This window comes from Castor canadensis, chromosome 19 (genome assembly GCF_047511655.1).
Source record: "Castor canadensis chromosome 19, mCasCan1.hap1v2, whole genome shotgun sequence".
NCBI classification, from domain to species: Eukaryota; Metazoa; Chordata; class Mammalia; order Rodentia; family Castoridae; genus Castor; species Castor canadensis.
In genome coordinates this window covers 40,943,939-40,965,547 of record NC_133404.1, presented here as the reverse complement: position 1 = coordinate 40,965,547, position 21,609 = coordinate 40,943,939, and the positions used below count along the sequence as shown (strand labels likewise).

Here is a 21,609-nt window from a genome sequence, read left to right as displayed (position 1 = left end):
AATCAGTGAAAACGGGGGAGGCAACTCACTGGCCCCATGAATGGACAACCTCCAAGATCTTCCCCTTCTCTGGGACCCAACCAGGCTTGTCCAGTGGCGTGAGCCCCCTCTGGTCCCACCCAGACCCACCTGTGTAGCAGATGGCGTCGTAGCGGGATGAGGGGTCGGGGTAGCCCGTCTGGTTGGCATGCACGTAGACGGTCCTCACACCCAGGAGGTTACCCCCGCAGTTGGGCCTGGCCTTGGAGATGGGGTAACGCACGCTGCGGTCAGCCAGCCAGCCAGCACTGCACATGTCCATTCCGCCCTGCCAGGCCAGGTAGAGCTGGCCCGTGGTGGCCAGCCGGGCGCCCAGCCGACGGCACTCGCTGGCTGCCTCTTGGAAGGTGAACTTCTCTGGAGATGTTGCATAAAACACCTCGCCTGTGAAGGATACAGTCAGCTGGGTGAGGGTCTCCCTCCACCTGTCCTGCCCTGCGCCCTTCTCTAAGTCAGCTTGGCCTTTAACCTCCAAAAACCCCAAACCTGCTTATGCATAGGTCAGATCCTAGCCTTCATTTCCTATTTCCCGTTTTCCATCTTTTTCTGGGCTTTGGGGCAGGATGGCATCAATTTCTTAAAGGGGACCAAGAATTGCTGTGCCATTTTCTACCACTAGCCACTAGGGGGAGCTCGTGGGCTCAGGCTCTACCCACGGGGATGGAACCCAAGATCTCTGCCACTTGAGCCACACCCCCAGTCGCTCTCGTTTTTATTTTTAATTTGAGGTATGGGGTTTGAATTTAGGATCTCACGCTTGCTAGGCAGGAGTTCTACTGCTTGAGGCACACCTCCAGTTCATTTTGCTCTGGTTATTTTGGAGATGGGGAAGGTCTTGGGAACTGTTTGCCTGGGCTGGCCTTGAACTGTGATCCTTCCAATCTCAGCCTCCAAAGTAGGTAGGATTACAGGCGTGAGCCACCAGTGCCTGGCTTTTATCTTGTTTTTGAGATGGATTTCTTCAATACTTTGCCCAGGCTGGCGTTGATCTTGTAATGGTCCTGCCTCAGGCTCTCAAGTAGCTAGGATTATAGGTATGTATCATGATGCCTAGCTAAAGCAAACCCTTTAAAAAATTCAAATTGTGATGGGAAAAGCAGGCCTCAGACTTTGAACTCTTAGTAATATTTCCCGACTGTGTCTCTAGGCCCTGAAGAGGCCATCATGACATAATTTAGAGTCTTCAAGCTTTTAAATGATGTTTGCAAAACCTTAACAAGGTGTGCTAGGGGCAGAGGAGGGGCGGTGGGTACCCACTCGGAATAGTTCTGGGTACGGTTGCACCGTGGTAGCAAGACTGGCTGCTCTGTTTGTCTTGGTTTACAGAACGAGGAAGGAGGCCAGGGCGTTGAGGAGGTTGGGCCAACTCTCCTCTCAGCCTGGAGGAGCACGGGGGCTGCGGGGTGTTTGTACGCAGAGGTGGCACAGCTTGGAATGTGCAGAGGGGTGAATGGGTACAGATGGGGGAGGGGTGCCATCCATATGCCAGGGTGACTGTGTTCAAGATTAGTGCCCCTTACAAAACAGAGGAAGCCACCAGGATCCTCCCCATAGCACTCACCAGAAAGCCTGGGATGGGGATCAGGGGACAGGAAGAGAGTGGTTAGGCAGCCCTGGGGAAATGTGTGTCTCTAGATGCACCCTGGAGAGGCCTGGGCATCCAGGGCCTCGCACACACTAGGCAAGTGCTTGGTCACACCGTAGTCTTAGGCTGGGCTTTGATGACGTAAGGGACTACAGGGCAGGCATCAGCTGGCCAGAAAAATGAGGTCTTGTAGGAAAGGGGCAGTCCCGGGTGACAGTCTTCCAGTAACAAGTGTTTTGGGCTCAGTGGTGATGCCAGACAGTATGGAAATGCTGGTGCCATTGAGACCCTCTCCAAAATAGGTAATGAGGGGTCCAGCCAGAACTCCCATATCCCCTGTGCCCCCTCCCCCAGGCAGAGGAGGATCAGGCATGTCAGGCCCTGAGTGAGGGCCCTGGCCCAGAGGAGGCTTGTGTGGTCTGTAGTGCCTGTGGAGGGACGACAGGGACAGGGGTGGGAAGGTACACTGGAAGGGACTGGGCTTCCTGCTGGTGGGTGGAGTGGCCTCACCCTCCATCTCCTCGGCGAAGCAGTACACGTCATAGGTCTCATTGGTGTCACGGATGCCATAGGTCCTCACACCAGGAAACTCATCCTTGTCTCCATAGCAGCCCTCCCGGGGAGTGTGGATGGGGTACCTGTCAGGAATCCAAAGTTGGGGTGTGACACTGCCTTTGACAGGGTCTTCTCTGAATATGGGGCTGTCCCCCGTTTTTGCAGTTATTGGTGAATAAAGACGATCAGTTCCTGATGCTGAGGATTTATGGGTGCTACTCACTGTACCAGGGACCCACAAACTTTCTCTACGAAAGACCAGATGGTAAATAAAATCTTGCAAACCATAGGGTCTCTGTGATGACCATCACTGTACTGCTCTATTGGTCTGAAATGGCCACAGACAATACATAAGCAAGTGGGCGTGACCGTGTGCCAATAAAACTTTATTTACAGAAACAAAGGGTGGGCTGGATTTGAGTCAGGGGCTATTGTTTCTTGGTCCCTGCTCTCTGTCATTTCAGCCTCATAGCAACCTAATAGGGCTGGTTCTGTACTCTATTTTATACTTAAAGAACCTGGGGGCCCAGAGATGTTAACTGATTTGTCCAAGGCCACACAGCTTCCAAGTGCTTTGAGCCCAGTGCTTTCCAAGGCTAAGGTGTGAGTTCTTGCGCTTGCTACACTGTTGTCTCATTTTATTATTTGTTTGTGGGTTTTGTGTCCTGAGAGCACCTTGCCTACCCAGGATTGCAAAGTCATTCTCCTTTGTTTTCTTCCTGAGACTTTGTGGCTCTGCTTTCAGGGCTAGTGAAGGGGGTTGGGGTGGGGGACAGTCTGTGTTGTCCTTACAGGTTCACACACTGCACCAAAACCCCTGGAGGGCAGGGCTCTAACTCTGCATCCAGCTCCTGGGATGCCCCAGGGTTGACTCAGAAAAAGACGTACCAAGAAGCTTACTGTATGTATATCTTGCCTTATTTAAAACAAAAAAGATATAAGATGGTTTACACAAATTATAAAACACTAAAGTTAAAAACAAAACAGTAAGTGAAGAAACCTTGGCATAAGAAAAACTGGGCAGGGAAAATACTGACTCTGAGGACAGGGTCACTGAGGGAGAACACCGAGGATCTGGATGGGGGAGTGGGCGCCTGTGTTGGCCAAGGAGGGACACTGGTCCCTAACCTAGGCTGGCTACAGGCTCACGCTGGCCCTTGGCTCAGCACTGGTCACGTTCCACCCCATCACCTGCCCCACCCTGTGGGCTCCTGACCGCTGGTCCCCATATCTGACACCCCCTGCAAGGAGGGGGAGGACAGGGCTCACCTGACAGTCTGGTCGGCCAGCCAGCCGGCGTCACACTGGTGGAAGCCGTCCTCGTAGGCAGCCTGCAGCTGCTCAGGTGTGGCGATGATGGCACTGCTCTGCAGGCAAGCCCGCTGCGCCCTGTCGAAGTCCAGGGTGTAGCGCGTGGAGATGGCTCGGTAGTGGAACACGACGCCTGGAAAACACACGTCGGGGGTGGACGAGACAGACAGTCAGGCACGAGCTCTGATCTGTACAGCAAGGGCCACAGGGACCTCAGGAACTGTCTGGTCCAGGCTGATGCACGGGTCTGTCCCCACATTTGCATGCCTTTGTGGGCAGACCCTCAGGACGGGGAACTCACTACCTCACAGGGCGTTCCTTTCTGAATACCTGTGATAATTCTCACACTCAGAACCCCAAATTTTTTTGTGGGGGAAGACACACTCAGAGTCCCATGCACCATCAAGCCAGGGATATCCTATGAGTGAAAGGAGACCAGGGAGACGATCAGGGAGACTTCAGTCCTTTTTTTTTTGCTTCTGGAACTGAGAATGAGTGGGTGGAGGAGAAGGGAGACGACACCTGACTTATTTCCACAGTGACTTGAGACATGCCACACCACCTCAGTTTGCTTATCTGCAAAATGGACATGCTCGCTGGGCACCGGTGGCTCATGCCTGTAATCCTAGCTACTCAGGAGGCTGAGATCAGGAGGATCACGGTTCAAATCCAGCCCAGGTAAATAGTTCTAGAGACCCTATCTTGGAAAATACCCATTATGAAAAAGGGCTGGTGGAGTGCTTCAAAGTGTAGGCCCTGAGTTCAAACCCCAGTACCACAAAAAAATAACGGATGTGTTCATGAGGCCCACTGAGTCACAGGAAGCACAGCCGCCATTTACCTGTGTATCCCCCGCTAATCCACAGAGGATGAGATACCAGCTCTGGCCTCACCTTTCACCACAACCTCCAGGGTGGCCTGGCTGTCCTCGATGCCGTGAATCACCTCACAGCGATAGATCCCGGAGTCATTGGTGCGCAGGTTCTGAATTTCCAAGGTGGCATCGCTGGGGATGGCCGGGTAGTTGGGCAGCGAGACCTTGTCTTGGTAGGCGCTGTTGACTCGCACATGGCCTTCGGTTGCCACCAACAACACCACCTCCTTCTCCTTGGAAACACGGCTCCACTTGATTCTTGGGGCCAGCGGGGCAGTGGAGGGGGCAGTGGTCACAGGGTGCATGGGGTCAATGAAATAGCAGGGGATGGTAAGCGAGGTCCCCAGCAGGACCTTCAGTGGGGACGGTTGGGGGATGCTCACACTCAGCGAGTTGTCATGGTCTGCGTGGGAGGAGACAGACCTGTTAGTGTCTAGAGAGAACCACCCAGCCCCTCTCCCCCCACTTTCTGGAAATGCACTTCCCCAAGAGGCCTAACTCCAATGACTGTGTTTGTGTCCTAGACAGGGACACCACTGTCATATAGGAATTCCTGGGGAGACTTGTAACACCCTATCCAGAGCAGTGTTCCTCAAGACCCCAGGTCTCTGCACCTCAAGACAGAAATTACAGGTTCATGCGTGGTGGTTCACACTTGTAATCTCAGCTGCCAGGGAGGCAGAAGTAGAAGGACTGTGGTCTGAGGCCCTGCCAGGCAAAAGCAAGAGACCCTATCTGAAAAACAGCCTAAAGCAAAAAAGGCTGGAGACTGGACTCAAGTAGTGGGATGCCTGCTTAGGAAGTGTGAGACCTTCAGTTCAAATCCCAGTACTGCCAAAAAAAAAAAAAGAGGGGAAGGGGAAGGGGAAGGGGAAGGGGAAAAGTGTTCCAGAGGAGAGGAGGGGAGAGATCACAGCCTGACTCAAAGCTTTTTGGAAAAAATTATATTGGAGTATATGATTATTGGGGGTATGAAAAAGTCTATGCAACTTTTAAAGCTGAGACCTAAAACTTCCAAGATGTGTCCCCAAATGGGACATGGCGGGGAGACAAGTAACTCTCTTCTCTTCAGGTGATGGATAGAGAAACTGGAGGCAGAAGCATCACAGAGCAGACAGCCAGAGAGGGGATGGGATGGGCTAGCACTTGATCCCACAGAAATCGTGGCAGTGATGGGGAAGATGTGGTGTGTTTCCCCAGCCTTGTTAGAGGAAAAACTGCCTGGGTTGGGAGAGAAACTGTTTTCCAAAAAAATAGCACCTTTCATGGAGGCTGTTAAATTTCTGGGGTCCTTTCTTTCAGGGCACCCTACAGGTTGGAGTCAAAATGTTTCAGATGCTTGTGGGTGGTAGATACACAAGACAGGGTGCCAGGAATGTTGGGAGTCCAGCCTGGACCCTTTGATGTCTGGACAGTCACTACCAGCCCCTTCCACAAACACCTCTGTCTGAACACCTGGCCTGGCACCACTGGCCACAGCTTGGTCTCACAGTGGTGGTCCTCAGGAGACAATGGCTGAAAGAAGGCCATTGCAGAGCCCAGCTCAGCAGTTGCCAAAGCTCTCACTGGTTTGCTGATGTGGTGTGAACACAGGGCCCTGGTGAAGGCCAAGGGTGGACATTTGTGGGTTCCTGAGTAATAGTGCAAGTGGGGGTGCCATACACTACAGTCTCTTTGTGCAAAGGTTATAAATCAGGCCACTAGATTTTTAAGTAAAATCCACTGTACCTTCCCATTTGATGATGGAGCCTCTCAAAATGATTGAAACTTAGGATTCTTGGATTCCTTAAGGTATTGCACTGGAATAGAGTGACTGGGTGGAAGAAGGAGGGGCTGCATGGACCCCCTTTTGTTTCCCTAACTCACTCTACATTGTGATGGGGGGGCGTCTCAGCAACATGTGGTATCTCAGCTCTCCCATCCCAGCTCTGTCCATGTCCCACGTCAACAACCTTTTCGTAAGCCCACCTCAGGCCTAAGGGGAGCTCACACCGGGGTTGTGGCCCCCAGAGGACAATGGACCCATGCAGACCCAAGATGAGGCTTGGGCCCACGTGGCTTAAAGGGGAAGCAAGGATCTTGGGGGCAAGTCCCCTTGGTCCTCCACACCTTCCCGCTTTCAGGAGGCCTTTAGAGTGCATGGTTCAGAGTGGGACCTCTCTTGCTTGTGCAAAAGGGAGGCACATTCCACTTCCGGGAATCAGGGGAAAACTTGCTTGTTTGGATCAGGACTTGATTATCAGAAACACACCCAGTGCCTGCTACATGCCTGAGACCCAGCTGAGGGTTCTGCTGAGAAAGGCAAAGACCCGTCCATTCCCGGCCCCTCTGTGTTCCTCAGACCATTTTCTTTGCCATCCTGCCCCTCCGATACCCTTTTCTCTTCTGGTTTCTCTATGTCCTCCCCACCCCAAGCTCAGTTTGGCAGTTGTAAGTGACATTCTGAAAGGAAGGGTGCTGGAAAGGAGGTACCTGTCAGCTGGGAGCTGGAGTGTCTGTGTGAGGCTCCGGGATAGATGTGTGTGTGTGTGTGCGCACGCATTGCTGCTCTCCCATCACAATGAGAGGGGCAAGGCCAAGGAAAGGGGAGCCTGTCTCTGTCTCTGTGCCTAGCAGCACCAGGTTCAGTACCCAGTACTCAGCATCCAGCACTCACCACCTACTGTATAAACAGGCCATGGATGGGAATGTCCTCACCTGACATTTCTTCTGACACGGCTGCAGCGATGACCCTCAGAGTCACCAAAACCAAAAGTAAAGTGGTCATAGTTCACCTGGAAGAGGGGAGGCAAAGGCGTTATTTGGATGATTGAGGCACAGTGAAGTGGAGGAGTGGCAGATGACCTATAGTGCAAGGTGACAGACACCACACCAAGGACCTGAAATTAAGGGCACACCAGGAGGCTGCAGGAGGCTTGGGAGGTCTTTGCTCCGTGAACTCTTTCCTTCACAGATTTCTGAATGCAATGACAGGAATTGGGCTGATGAACCCTGCCCCTTCAACATCCACACACACATTATTCAACCAGCAAAGACCATCCTAATGAATTCCAGTGAGGGCCAATGTGACGGGGCCACAGGGTGCCCAGACATTTCCTCGAACCCTGTTCTGGGTGTGCCTGTGAGGGTCTTTCTGCAGGAGACAAACACTTAAATCTGTAGGCTGAGTAAAGCAGACCACCCTCCCCAGTGTGGTGGGACGCATCCAATCAGCTGAAGGTGAATGGAACGGAAGACTGTCCGGCCCCTGAGTAGGAGAGAATTGTTCTTTCTGGATGTCCTTTGAGCTAGGATACTGACTTGCCCTCCTTTTGGACTTGAACTGAAACATTGGCTAGTCCTAGGTCTTCAGCCTGTGCGGCTGCGAGCTGCAAGTACCTTGTCAGCTCTCATGGGTTGACAGCTCGCCAAGTCTCCCCAAGATCTGGGGACCTGCAGATCACACCTGCAGTGTGACGTGTGAACCAGTTCCTTATAGTTTCTCTCTCTCGTTCTCTCTCTCTCTCATGCACACCGTACACCCACACCCACAGACTCCTGTACAAGTATAGGAATGTCGTCTAGTGGAGCGAAAACACTCACCACCTCGTGACGCTGTAGCCCACATAAGGTGCACAGCACAGCATGTCACTCTCCTGCGCGTGGGGACACTGGTGAGTACAGGCTTACCATGTTGCCAGGCAGATGCAAATACACCAGCTAGAATTATGTGCGGTACAAACACTTGCCAATGGCAATAAAGCGACTCCATTACTGGCTTATGTATTTCCTATACTGTGCCTTTCGTCATTATTATTACAGCATTCTACTTTCAGAAAAACCTCACTGTCCAGCAGTGGCACACGAGTCACAGCCTCACAGCTCTGTTTACTGTGTCTCTTAGTTGCATCAAGAAGCCATCACAGGCAGGGCTGGGGGTGTGACTCAGGGGTAGAGGACATGCTTAGTGTGCACGAGGCCCTGGATTTGATCTCCAGCACTGCCAGAAACGATTTAAAAATAGCCACAGGGAGTGACTGACCTGTACAATCTTGATCTGTGTAAGGACACCGTGCGAGGTTTGCACAATGACAGCATCACCTAGTGGCACTGTTCTGAGGACATGTCTCACTGGGAGGAGAAACATGAGTGTGGACGGTTGTGTGTGTGCGCACATACACTACGTAAAATATACATGGGGTGTTCTCTGCCGAGCACTAATGCAATCCTCCAGGTCCAAAGACACGATGATTTGTTCAACAGCCCTAAGGGAATCTGGGTCTGCCACCAACTTCAAATCCAGGGATCTTGGTATGTTTTATGTCATTTTATTTATTTATTATTTTATTTTTTTTAGCAGTACTGGGATTTGAACTCAGGACCTTGTGCTTGGTAGTCAGGTGTTCTACCACTTGAGCCACGCCCCAGCCCTTTTTTGCTTTATGTATTTTCTGGATAGGGTTTTGTGTTTTTCACTGGTCCTGGTCTCTACCTACACCTCCCATGTAGCTGGGACCACAAGTGTGCATCACTGAGCCTGACTTGTTGGCCGAGATGGGATCTCACTAACTTTTTGGCATTGCTGGCCTCAAACCATGATCTTCCCAATCTCCACCTCCCAAGTAGCTGGGATTACAGGTGTCAGTCACTGCACTTGCCCTTTCTTCTGTGTTTCAGAATGAGTTATTCTCCAAGGATTCAAGCAAGATTCAGGGCCCTGGTTCCATTCAGGGGAAGCGAGCTCTCGAGCAGGCTGTGTGATGATCAAATTAATAACTCAGGAGAAAAATGAGAGTCTAGTATTCCTGTAGCCCTCCTCTGGTCCTACCGTGACTTCATGTGACTTCGAAAGAAAAGCCTTCCTTATTGTCACCTGCTGGACCTATGTCATGATAGGTACACAGTCTGTGGCAGTCACCTCTTCAGGCCTCCTCTGCCCCATTGGGACCATAACCGCAGCTGAACAAGATACAGATGAATTTACAAGCCATCAAACTGAGTGGAGGCTCTCAATTTGGTTGTACATGGTCTGGACTTCAGCCTGGCCTTCAGGGCACTGCTGGCCCCAAGGGTGCACAGTGACATTACACACCCCTTCTGTGACGTGTACCCCACCGCCTGCGCTGCTGTTTGCTGGGTTGTGGGATGCACCTGTCCTGATACCTCTCCTGCCCTCCTCTCCAGGCTGTGAGCATTTGCTTTGGCTATAAGAAGGGTTTGCACTTGGGAGGAAGGGGAAGGAAGGTTTGGGGCAGATGGAGGACTTGGAGCTAAAGAAGGAAAGAGGCAGGGGGCCACACTCAGCTGAGGTGGCCCTGGCTTCCCCCACCTCACCTCTGTCAGAGGCCCAGCAGGTGTCTCTTTTGGCTCAGTCACCACTGCTGGGTGGGATGCTGTGGGAATGAGGGGAGCACCCTGAGGGGCACTGGGGGAACCTGCTGTTTCCATCCAGGAACGGCTGGGGGAGGGGCAGGCGGGGCGCAGTACTCTAGGTGACCCCTTCCTGCCTGTGAGGTGTGACATCTTTCTACCATCCCTGCTCCCTTCCTGCCACATGTATTGGTCACCTGAGAGATGAATGGCCAGTCTGTGCATTGCTGGGGGGGGGGGTTACACGCATAGGAGACATGTCACCGATGCCACAGGGAGAAAGGAAAATTCCGAAGTTCTGAGAAGTTGCTCTGCTTTGCCTTGGGAATTTTTCTACTTAGGCACTCTGGAGCTCCAGATCTGGTACTTTGAAGGGCCGTGGAGTGGTAGGGCCCTTGTTGAAGCCTACAGTGACTGTCACAGTCCCTGAAGGGTGGAGGATGTCAAAGTTAAGGTACCTCTCCAAGTCAAGAAGGCCTAGATCTGGGGCTCCCTCTTCCCAGAGCCTCAGGGATTCAGATCCAGACACAGGCCCGCCTGTTCTGCCTTCAGGACACCCTGCGCTGGGAAGGTTTGTGTGTGTTTGGAGTTGCGTTTCTTCCCTCGATCTCTGAACAAGCCTGACATTGTCTGTGGATGCAGTGGCTTTCTGTGGGGCTTGAACCGACTCTATTTTCCTCCCTAGCCTAGACCAGGAAATGGAAAGGAATGAGAAGGGGGGCTGAAGGGGTGGTGGGGGTTGCGGCGGAGTGGGCAGAGAAACTAATTTTATTTCTGCTCTTTTTTTTTTTTTTTGAAGACAAACTTTGGGATAGAAATATGGCAATAAATACATTCTTGTGTTTGTGTGTGTTTTCTCAGCTGTAAAGAAAATAGGGAGAAATTCCATTCTGTCTGGGTTCCAAGTGTCTCCGAGACTCACTGAGGCTTTTATGCCAGGAGACAGACTGCCAGCCCAGCCCTGTGGACAGGGGCGTCTTTCTCCCTGGGAAGCAAAGCGAGGCGGTGAGGGGTTGTGGGGGGGGAAGGGAGGGGTTGAGGTGGAGAGAAAGGGGATCAGGACATAGGGAGTGGAAGGCAGGTGTGCCTTGGGTGGGTTGATCCTCAGGACTTCTTAGAGGAGAATGACTAGGAAGCTTGACAGAGGAGGAAATGAGCTGGCGTGAGCCTTTCAACTGAGCCGAGGGTGAGGGTGCATGTGTGTGAGTGTACACACCCCAAAGTCGGAACAGGAAAACCCTTCACCTCTACATCAGCCAGACTTCATGCTGGCCCTGGCCTCCGCCTTGATTCTAACCGATTTGATTCTAGGATTCAAAGGGCAGCTCACCCTCCTGCCCTGACTTCCTCTTCCAGCAGCACACACAGGGGAGACCCTCAGACTGGGTCCCTGTCCTGGCTGGTCACCTCCTGCCTGTTAACAGGAGCCACCCATGCTGCCTTCCAGCCAGAGTGTGAGGCTGCGCCAGCCCTTCGCCTCGTCCAGGGTGGGCACTGTGCCTCTGGCACTGAACCCACACAGACTCTGGCACCATCAGTGCCACTTCCTTCTACTTCCTCCCTGACAACCTGAGCGAGCTGCTCAGACCTGGGATTGGAAGTAGGGAGGCTTCAGGCTCCCGGATGAGGGTCGGGGCTGGATGACTTTCCAGAAAGAATTAAGTTGCTTTTGTTTCAAAAACAACATCCTCCCTCCCAAACTTTGCAAATCAGGGAAGTGGGAGGCAGAGAACCACACGGGTCCTCCATTTAATCCACTGCCATTAGCGTTTGGACAGCTTCTCATCTTTTGACTTAAGCTTCCACTTGGCTACTATAATTGGAGTTCCATTTGCCTTTCCACAGAACACAGGGGACCGAATGACTGCTTCTGTATGTGCAGATAATGGAGTTTACCGTCATGACCTCTCCTCCGGGGACCTGTCCAGGGGCCCTGGGCAGGTGGTCTTCAGTTCATTCCCCCTGGTAGATGGCCCCCTACCATTGCTTAGTAATTAATTGTGTTCAAGTTCTTCCCCCATCATGACCCCCACACATGGCTTCTGACATCGGGGATCACACAAAGCACATCCACTCCATTTTCACAAGACAGACTGATCTTCAGGCTCTAATCTGCTCTCCTGTAGGGACATTCCTGGTCCCTTCAACCAATCCTTCCTTATGTGGCTTCCAGAATTTTCTTGCCATAGAAGGTCAGAGCTGGGCTAGACCTCATGAACACCAAGTTCAACAAATTCATTTTACACGTGAAGAAACTGCTTTTCCTTGCAGGTAGGAGGTGGATCGATAAGTATAGCCCAGTCCTAAGGGCTGGTCCTTCAATTCCCTGCATTAGTACAAGGTAGCGCCTCCTTTGTCTCATCCCCTGCTGTCTCCCTGGCACCTAGCATAGTGCCCAGCATGGACAGAGGGCGATGTCTGCTGAATGACTGAATGAACAAGTGGAGCCCCAAGCATCTTAGAATTCATCTCCTGTAGCCCTGGGTCTTGGAGGGAGGAGAAGCAGGGCTAGAGGCTCCTGTCTGTTCAGCACGCACATGGTCCAAGGCCCTAAGAGGCAGACCCCTGCTTTACATCCAGCAAATCTCAGCCAGTAATACACTGATTGCTTGAGGATGGCTTGTGACTTTGGGAAGGTCACTGTCCATGCACAGCCCAGAGGAGTCAGGAGCAGAGCCTCCCCTCCCCAAGGCTCCAAAGAGAACCTGTGCTATGCCACAGCCAAGTTGCACCAGCTTGCCAGAGCCTATCTGAGCATCTCTTTCCACTTGTGTTCAGTGACGTCACACTCGTAATTTGCACTTGAACATAACGGGGGCATTTACACCGTGGTGATCAGCAAACACTATGAATGAGGTGAAGTTTATTTTTTTCTTTCTTTTTTCCCAGCACACTGGTTACTGGAAGTAACTCCTAGTAGATACAGAAGATCTGGGGGAGGAGAATGGGTACTTCCCTTTTTCCATGCCATGGAAGCTCATTCTCCATTCATTGTTCCATTCTGTATGTGTCCCTGGGGCCACTGCAGCTGGCTCTGAACCCAAGACCATTTTGCAACCCTAACTGGGTCACGCTCACCTCTGTGTCACATCTCTCAGGCCAGCCTGAGCCACCAGGACAGACTCAGCAAACACTTGCTGGATAGATGATTGTGTCACACTGTCCCCTTCCCTGACCATAGCTTCTCCGCTATGTAGCTTTGATCCAGCCCGGGACCCTGCCTCCCGACTACACCTCCTCCACGCCCACTGCAGGGTTTCATTTTCTCTTCTTGTTTTCCAAGTGCTGGCTTCACCTCCCCGTACAGATGGTGATTGACTTGAGGCTGAAAATCAACACTCACTCCGTGCTGGCAACCACACAAAATGGCATATGACACCTCCTTGTGCGACAAGGGAGTAGATGTTGAAATTTGGCAGGTAGGAGGACCGGTAAGATTTGCATGCACCAAGTGTCTCTGACCTAAGTCCTGGAGGAGAGAGCGGAAAGGACCCCAGCCACTAGCCTCCAGTTCACCACTTCTTTGCACGCTAATCTCCCAACAGAGCCTTTCCTTCTGTCACCCAATCATGGACATTGAGATGCCCAACCCAGAATGGGGAAAGGGTCTGGGACCCACAGCGAGGGCATGTCTGGCCAGAGTGACTCCTACTGCATTGGCAATCTTCCACAAATTCTAAACAGACATGTGGGGAGGGGTGGAAGGAAGCTGACTCTAGCCCTAGCTCCATCCTAACTCACTGGGGAACTGAGGTTACAGGGTTCCCATCTGTACACGGGAGTCACAATGCCACGTCCACCCCAGGAAAACTGGGAGTACTTCCTCCCCTTTTTGCTTTCTCCCTTATTCTCTCTCTCTCTCTCTCTCTCTCTCTGTCTTTTTTCCTTGTCTTTGATTTCCTCATTACAAAATTATTACAAAATCAAATTCTGCAACTATTTCCCAGCTTTCTAGGTGGTTCCCTAGGCCTTCTGACAAAGGCACCAGCAGTGGCTGGGCACTGACTGCAGAAAACTCTTCGAGGCTACACGGTCTGGCATTGGCCTCTGGCAGCTCTGTGCTAAGGCAGAGGGGCCTAGGAAGGGGAAGGAGGGTTTTTCCTCCGAGTTGCTTATAGCCTTGTGGGTGGAGGAAACCTGTATCCAGAAATAGCAGACACAGACGAGGGGGCTCAGAGTCCTAACCTGGACCCTGATTAAACTGGCTGTATGACTCTGAGCCTCCAATTTTCCATTTTTGAAATGGAGCTGTTGGGAGGATTGGCCCTGAAGGACTCTGGATTTTTTATTTATTTTTTTGGTGCTACTGGGGTTTGAACTCAGGCAGGTGCTTTACCACTTAGCCACGTCCCCAGCCCTTTTTACTTTAGTTTATTTTTCAGATAGGGTCTCATGCTTTTGCCTGGGGCTAGCCTTGAACCAAGATCTTTGCCTCCTGAGTAAGTGGGTCAGAGATTCTAAATGCACTTCATGCAATGCAAGAGACAGTGTGACCCTTTTGACATCTGGGGACAGACTGAGTCTCATCTCACCCCTCACAGCCTTCCTCATAGATAGGGGTCATTTACTCTTGCTTATTCTGCTCCAACAGCCAGGGCTTCGGACAGGGTTTTCCCACGTTCTCTGGGAAGGTTCTGACTACAGGGAAAGAAGCCCCCTGTACCCTCAATGTGAGGGCAGCTGTGAGGGGCTGAAAGCCAACCCCATGACTAAAGATTCCATATGGGAAGGCACGGAGGGGTGCAGAAGTAACACCAGGCGGGGATGTCCTCCCTGTTGTTTCAGCCCCTCTGCTAATGCAGCCTCTGGCCTGCTGTGCCCTGAGCCCAGGTCTGGCCCTGCCTCTTCCCCTCCTTTTGCTCACAGAATTCACTTCTTCCATTCACATGGAGTGTTCCAGAACACTCTCTCCTCAGCTGTACACTTGACCTGGTCCAACCCTTCTTTGAGGCCCAGCACAAATCCTATCCCCTGGAAACTGTCATGGGGACCCTGGCCTGAAACTGTCTCCTTTCTGCCCTCACCCTTTGTTATTTCTTGTTGTTAGAACCAAATAATTAATTAATGTATTGGTGGTACTGGGGTTTAAACTCAGGACCTCATGCTTGCTAGGCAGGCGCTCTACCACTTAAGCTACTCCGCCAGCCCAGCCCAGTCCAGTCCAGGACTAATTTACTGACAAGCTCATCCTGGCTTGTGACCTCTTTCCCATGGGGTGTGTGGGGTGGGGGGATGGCCAGGGTGGGGAAGCGCTGTGCATTGGAAACAATCCAATTCTGGCAGCACTGGGGTTTGAACTCAGGGCCTCATGCCTGCTAGGCAAGTGTTCTACCACTGATGTCATTCTGTCAGCCCCACAAGTTTGGTTTGGGAGTCAGCTCTGATACTTCCTCATGAGCATAGACCGCTGGCCCAATTACTTAACCTCCGGGATGCTCGGTTTCCTTACCTCTAACGTGCTGAGGAGACAGGATGGATCGCGTAGCCCGGGGCTGCACGGGGTATTAAATGAGACCCTGTATGGCCCTCCCTGAATGCTGTGTCCTGCCAAGTCTTGTCCGGCTGGATCCTCCCTTGCTGAGGACAGAGAACACCTGCAACCTACCCATCACTGCATCTAATAAAGTGCAATGCACGAGCACCTATGGGCCCTCAGCCTCGAGCCTCCACACATACACAGGAGCCACTCAACAAGCAACGTGTGCCAACCTGATAAGAAGCCACACCCAAGCACAGTTTATGTCTGAATTTAATTTAAATATAGCAGACGATCATTCAGTCCACAATGACAGAAGATAATGAGAACCACCCTCCTGCTGGACCAGCCTAGGGCTTGTTTCTCCAGTCACCCAAGACTGGATGCAGAATGTTGGATCAAATCAAATTGTGGACTATAAAGTAAGAGCCTAATGCTGTCACCGCTGTCTCCAGTGACACAGGCTCGTCACACAGCTCTCAGGGCTTCTCTGTGGCCACGGAAGGCAGCCATGCCCTCTCTACCCCCAGAATTGACATATACAGTGACTGCACAATCTATGAGATGCCTTTCGGAAGGGCCTGCAGTGTGTCAGGTGCTATGCTCTGAGCTGTACAAAAGCCATTTCTCACGGGCTAGGTACCTTGCCCAAGTTCACCCACATGGTAAGTGACTGGCTGTGCCCTGGAGTCCAGATCTCATGGCTTCAAATTCTGTAGTTTTCCTCAACATTCTTGATCCTTATACATCTGTTTTACTCATTCATTCCATCGTTCAGTCAACAAACATATTTCAACCAAGCAGAAGATGGGGAATGTTCTTATGGAATTTCAGATTCTGAGGAGTTTAGGGGTTGCTAGAGGGTAAATATATCCATAATTAGTTCCTAAGACAACTAACCCAATACCTCTTCCAACTCTGCCTAGGACTGCAGAGTTTTGGCAGAGTTGGGGTGGAGATCTTGCTGGTGATAAATGCAGGGTCTTGTTTGGAGGAGGTGACCCTTGAGCTTAGGCATTCTACTAGCAAGGAGGAGTACTACCAGAGCTCCAAGTCCTGGCTCTCCTTGCACCCCTAGAAGTTGACTGTAGGACTGGCTCCCACAGTCCAACATGGTGGCTCTTGCCAATGTCTGTCAGGCTAATTATCAAGCGCTTCAGAAAAGATAACTGCCTGAAGACAGTCCTTGATAACTTCCTTTAGGTGATTTTCAAGGCAAGTTTTAAAAGGAATGCTAACCAAGTCACTCCTGATTCAACGGGTCATGTCTCAGTCTGTACCTGCCAAGGCATGACCGTCATCTGTCAGGATATCTGGACTCCTATCAGTCAACTCTGGAAAAGCCTGCTGGCCAAAGCCCTCCCCAGGCTCCTGGCCCTTTCTAGTGACTTGCCCTGTCCTGTGAGGGCCTCTCCTTGGGCAGCTAGAAAAGCTGGCCATCCCCCGAGCTTTCTGGGCTGCTGTTACAGAGACCAGGAGAGGGGGCCAAGGGACTGAGGTCTTTTCTGAACTCCAGCTTCAGAAATCGGCTCAGGGAGCTGTCTGGGTAACAGCAGCCTGAGGCCAACCTTGATGTGCTGACCAGGGGCCAGGGGATGCTGGTCCAACAACAAAATCAGAGTTGAACTTGACCTGCTGAAGGCCCATGTGGGTTGACTTGTAGGCGACGGCTCAGGTGGGTGGGGGGAGCACAGAGGAGCTGGAAGCAAACCCTGGTTCGGGATGTACAGCACTGACATAGACTTCTCTCTGCATCCACTCTACCTTCCCGTCAGCCCATGGATATATGCCCAACTCGTAAGCTGTCTTTGACTTGGATCTGTTGTAACAAGAGGTACGCTGTTCCTCCTCTACTCTCTGGGGCTCACTTTGAACCCAGACTCTATGCAGTTTCCTCAAGTGGCCTCTTCTTAAGCTTCCTAGGAGGCAGCATAGTGTGGTAGAAGGTGGGCACATGAAGAACACAACCCAAGTTCATACCTTGACTCAAGACTTATCTGGGTGATCTTGGTTTCTTGTCATCACTAATCAAAATTTTGATGTCTGAGGACTCTGGAAATTGCTGATTCCTGGTTAGGTTGTGAGACAGAAATGAAGACTTTCTGGGATAACTTGCTCTGACCTTCCTCTTGTTCCCTCCAAATCACTCAACATGGTCTCCAAGATACCTGGATAGCCAGATCCTATTGGGGAGGGTGGCAGGAGGGGCTGGGATAAAGAGAGGTGGTATCACATGGGGACCTTGAGTGAGTCAGAGGTGCTGAGCGTGGGCAGAGGGACAGCTAATGCATGGGGAGCTCGGCGATGGACCTCATGGACAAGGGTGAGTGTTCCTGGGACAAAGTCCAGCTCCTTCCCAGGGCCCTCACGGCCTACCCTGATCCTGTTTGGACCACATCACAGTTCTATTCCCTACTCCTTCCTCGACTGCAGTCACATTCTGGTTGTGCCTTGACTGCTTCCTCCCAGAGGGTCTCTGTACTCTTCCTTCTTCCTGGTGCACACTTCGGGATCTCTCCCTAGCCAGCGACTTAGAAGGTGCTCAACAGGTATTGACTGGATGAAGGAGCGAATGAATGAATAGTTTTTAAGGAGTAGACAATGTCTCTTCTGGATTCAAACTGATCATAACTCTTGAATGTCACCTAGTTCCAAAGCAGCCCTGCCTTACCAGCCCAGGAAAGCTACAGACGACAGCATCCAGGGACAAAACAGCTCTGAGAACTGGGCAGTCAGCCTTTTCTGAGGCTGAGTCCAGGCCCTAGGATGGAGGGCTGCCATGGTTGGTGCTGCATGGAGGTGGGAGTGAAGATGCGCTACTGCTGGTTCGGAAGCAGATGGCTGGAGAAGGATGGGTACTTGGGTGAACTTGACTCAACATCATCAGCCTTTTCTCATTATTTGCCCCAGCTGCAAATTCCCAGGAAATTCAGGTTAAGGTGGAGAAGCATGGAGCAGGGTTAATGGCTCCTGATTTACACACAGGGACATTCAGCTTTGCCCTGTTCTCTCTGTGGAAAAAGCCCAGGTTCCTAGGACCAGCCCCTTCCTGTTCTTGGCCTTCCGGCTCCAGCCTGGGGAACTTGGAAGTTCCCTCTGCATTAATTTCAGACTTTGTGTAAATAGCAAACCTGCTGGGAAGTTGCTTCTGGGAAGGAGAAGGAGTGTCTTTCAGCCCTCTTTCCATTGGGCACGGCACCTTTCCTGGGGCGGGAATCTTGGACCAAGAGCTGAGCTCCCTCTTCTGGGCAATGACTACCAACTGGCAGGATAGAGAGAGCCTTCCTTAGGAGTTGGGGGAGGGGCTATGCGTTGGGAATTGAGCCCAGGTTTCAAAAGCGATCTTGGGCTGGGTGCTGGTTGCTCATGCCTATAATCCTAGCTACTCAGGAGGCAGAGATCAAGAGGATTGTGGTTTGAGGCCAGCCTGGGCAAATAGTTTGTGAGACCCTATCTGGAAAATACCCATCACAAAAACAAAACAAAACTGGCAGAGTGGCTCAAGGTGGAGACCCTGGGTTCAAACAAACAAACAAAAAAGCAACCTTGGTAAAGGCTTCTGGGAGCTGAGGGTACTGGTGGGAACTCCTGCTTGCAAGAGGCCGTGGGGAGGGACGCAGCGGGAAGAACGAGAGGGATAAGGCACTCAGTTCCTTAAACTTTTGAATCAGATGCTTTGGTTCTTGGAGTTTAGTCCTGCGATCCAGTCAAGGGTAAGAAAGGAAGTAGGTTATTTGGAGTCGGACCTCCTTCTTTGGACCCTAATCTGATTCCCAAGGCTAGGAAGCACCTCACAGAGAACATCTACTTACTGCTTGTTGGGCCATATTTTTCTTTGAAAGCCAATGGGAGCCATAGGCCCAGTTGTCAGGACATGTTGCCCATGCTTATGGGATTTTGTGTATCATTTTAGGGTATGCACAGAGCTGTCCTTCCATGCAATAAAGGATCGACTTTGCCTAAAGAAAGATTTGGCCCTTTCCCTAGCTCTCAGGAGTTAAGCTCTGAGCTCTTGGAATGTCCTGCCCGATAAGAGTGTCTATTTTCCTGGGGACCCTGACAAGCCAGACAGCCTATGCTAACTGTGATTTACGGTGGGTGTCTTGGGTCATGAGGTATCAGTGTGACCTCTGGATGGGTTGGAGACTAAGGTCAGTCATGTCTCCATGGTCAGCCTCCAATAAAAGCCTTAGATTTTGAGGCATGGGTGAGCTTCCCTGGTTAGTGACACTGTGTGTGCTGCACACATTGCTGTGGGAGAAATAAGTTTTATCTGCATGACTCCAGCATGACAGGGAGCTTGTGGCTGGTCTCCCTGGGACCCCTCCTCCTTTGCTGACTGAGGTTTATATGCTTTCGCTGTGGTTAATCATAGCTGTGGGTATACCGCCTTTACAGAGTTTGTGAGTCCCTCCAGCAAAGAAGTGACCCAGAGTGTGGTCTTGGGGTCCTCCCCAAATGGCGCCTTCTCTGTTCCATGCCAGCATGTCCTGTCCAGGATGGATCAGCATTGGCTGAGTGGACAAGGCCTCCACATCCCACCGTCACCCTTCAGCGACAACCCATTCCCTCAGTGGCACATCATTCTCTACAGCTTTCATGTGGCAGGAAAGTTCCAAGCACTTCTAGGCCCTCCTCCTTCCCTCTGTTCCTCTGTGGAACACCCTCCACATGGCTGTCTGTGTCACAGTGCCAAGGGGCTCTCTAGATGGCTCAGCTGTGGAGGTAGCCCAGGGACTCACTGTTCAGGGAGGATTGAGCTATGATAGTAAATCCTTCCTTAATGAGAGTTCAAGGGCAGCTCCAGGACATGAGGGCATGCAGAAGCTGCATCTGTCTGTCTGGAAGACTTGGGGAAGGAGTGACATTTGAGCTGATCCTTGACTGACAGGTGCAATGTGGAAGTAGAGAAAGTGCATTGTAAGAGGAAAGGGTTGCATGCATAAAGGTATGGAGAAAGCAGTGGATCCAAGTGGTGCAGTATCAAGGAGGCTAGAAGTGAAACTGGGCCAGATCCCCAAGAGTCTCCCTCATGCAGCTTCATCTTCTGGGTAACAGGAAGGTTCTCATTGCTGCACAGAAATGAGCGGGTCACAAGGCTGTGCCAGAAGGAAGCCACAGCCTCTGGTATCTTTGCTGAGTGGCCTACCGCATAAAGTCCTCAACATGCATTCAAGGTGCCTGACAGTCCTGGGAGGGGGACAATGTTACTTGTCCTATTTTAGGACGGAGGGGAAAGAGGCTGGGGGGCGGTGGTAGTAAATAACTCACCTCAACTCCCACAGCCAGGGAGTGGTAGAGCTGGAGTGCAAACCCAAATTGCTCTGATCCTAAAGGCAGGGCCATGAAATATATCCGCCAGTGCCTTGCTTCCCACCTATGTGCCAGGAATGGGGTTACGTGCCCAAGATGGTGCCCCCAGAGGTGTGTTCTAGTTACTAAAGGGTCTTTGACAGCCTGTGGCCCCAGCTTCACTTAAGCCATGGGTTAAGGGGCTGGGTGTGTAGCTCAGAAGTAGAGCTTGCATAGCATGAGGGAGGCCATGGGGGCGCACCCCAGCACTACAGCCCCCCTCAAATTTGGCTTCACAGATGTTGGTTGAGCACCTGCTATAGAATGGTTCTTGGATTGAGTTCAGTTTCAGAGTTTGATGCAAAGGACCAAAGTTAATTAGACTGTAGAATAAGACCTACCCCCAAAGAGGCAGACTTGCTCTCTGAGCCCCCCTCCCCAACCCTCTCTGAATCCCAGCTTTCCCAGAACAGTCAGCAAAGAGCTACAAACCCTGAAAAATGGCCCCTCCCATTGCCTCTCACCTTTCCAGCTGTCTCTGCCATGTTCCAGTCCTTTGCCAGCTTGTCTGGCTGTGTCACTGAGCCCTGAGAGGCTGTCAAGATTGTAGGGTCCAGTACCTCCCAGCAGGACACCACAGCAGCTGTCCTGACACATCTGCCTTCTAGGGCCTCCTCCTAGCCTGATTCCTCAAGGGCATTGACCTCACAAGAAAGCTAGCTTTCCTTTTTTTCTGTTCTTCTTTTAGTACTGGGGTTTGAACTCAGGACCTCACACTTGCTGGGCAGGCACTCTACTGCTTGAGCCACTCTGCCAGCCTGCTTTCCTTATTTTTGATAATCCATCTCTGAACTCTGCATCCTGCAGAATGGAAAGTCTGTATCTACTCAACAACAGCCCCTTTCTCCCTCCTCCCGGGTCCTGTCTTCTTTCTGTCTCTGTGAATTGGATGACCACCTCACCTCCTGCACACAGCCCTCTGCACCATAGCCTCTGGATATCGTTGTGTGTTACTCCACGTGGATGGCTTCCATCTTTTCTGGAGTGTTTTATATACAGAAGCAAACTGTCACACTGTGTTCAGCACCCTGCACAGCAGGGGATGCCGTCACGCACTCCCCAGAGGAG

General features: G+C 51.6%; 1 protein-coding gene across 3 annotated transcripts in view; it reads right to left on the bottom strand.

Moving 5' to 3' along the window:
* The window catches only part of Acan (aggrecan), a 61,006-nt gene that overhangs the window by 27,270 nt on the left and 12,127 nt on the right, over positions 1 to 21,609 (bottom strand). For all 3 annotated transcript variants that reach the window (XM_074061478.1, XM_074061476.1, XM_074061477.1), the window contains exons 2-6: positions 7,062 to 7,138; positions 4,384 to 4,767; positions 3,449 to 3,623; positions 2,135 to 2,262; positions 130 to 423 (exon numbers count right to left, since the gene is read on the bottom strand). In XM_074061478.1, the coding sequence (XP_073917579.1) occupies positions 130 to 423; positions 2,135 to 2,262; positions 3,449 to 3,623; positions 4,384 to 4,767; positions 7,062 to 7,131 (1,051 nt within the window). In that variant the 5' untranslated portion in view covers positions 7,132 to 7,138. The remainder of the gene's footprint in view (positions 1 to 129; positions 424 to 2,134; positions 2,263 to 3,448; positions 3,624 to 4,383; positions 4,768 to 7,061; positions 7,139 to 21,609) is intronic.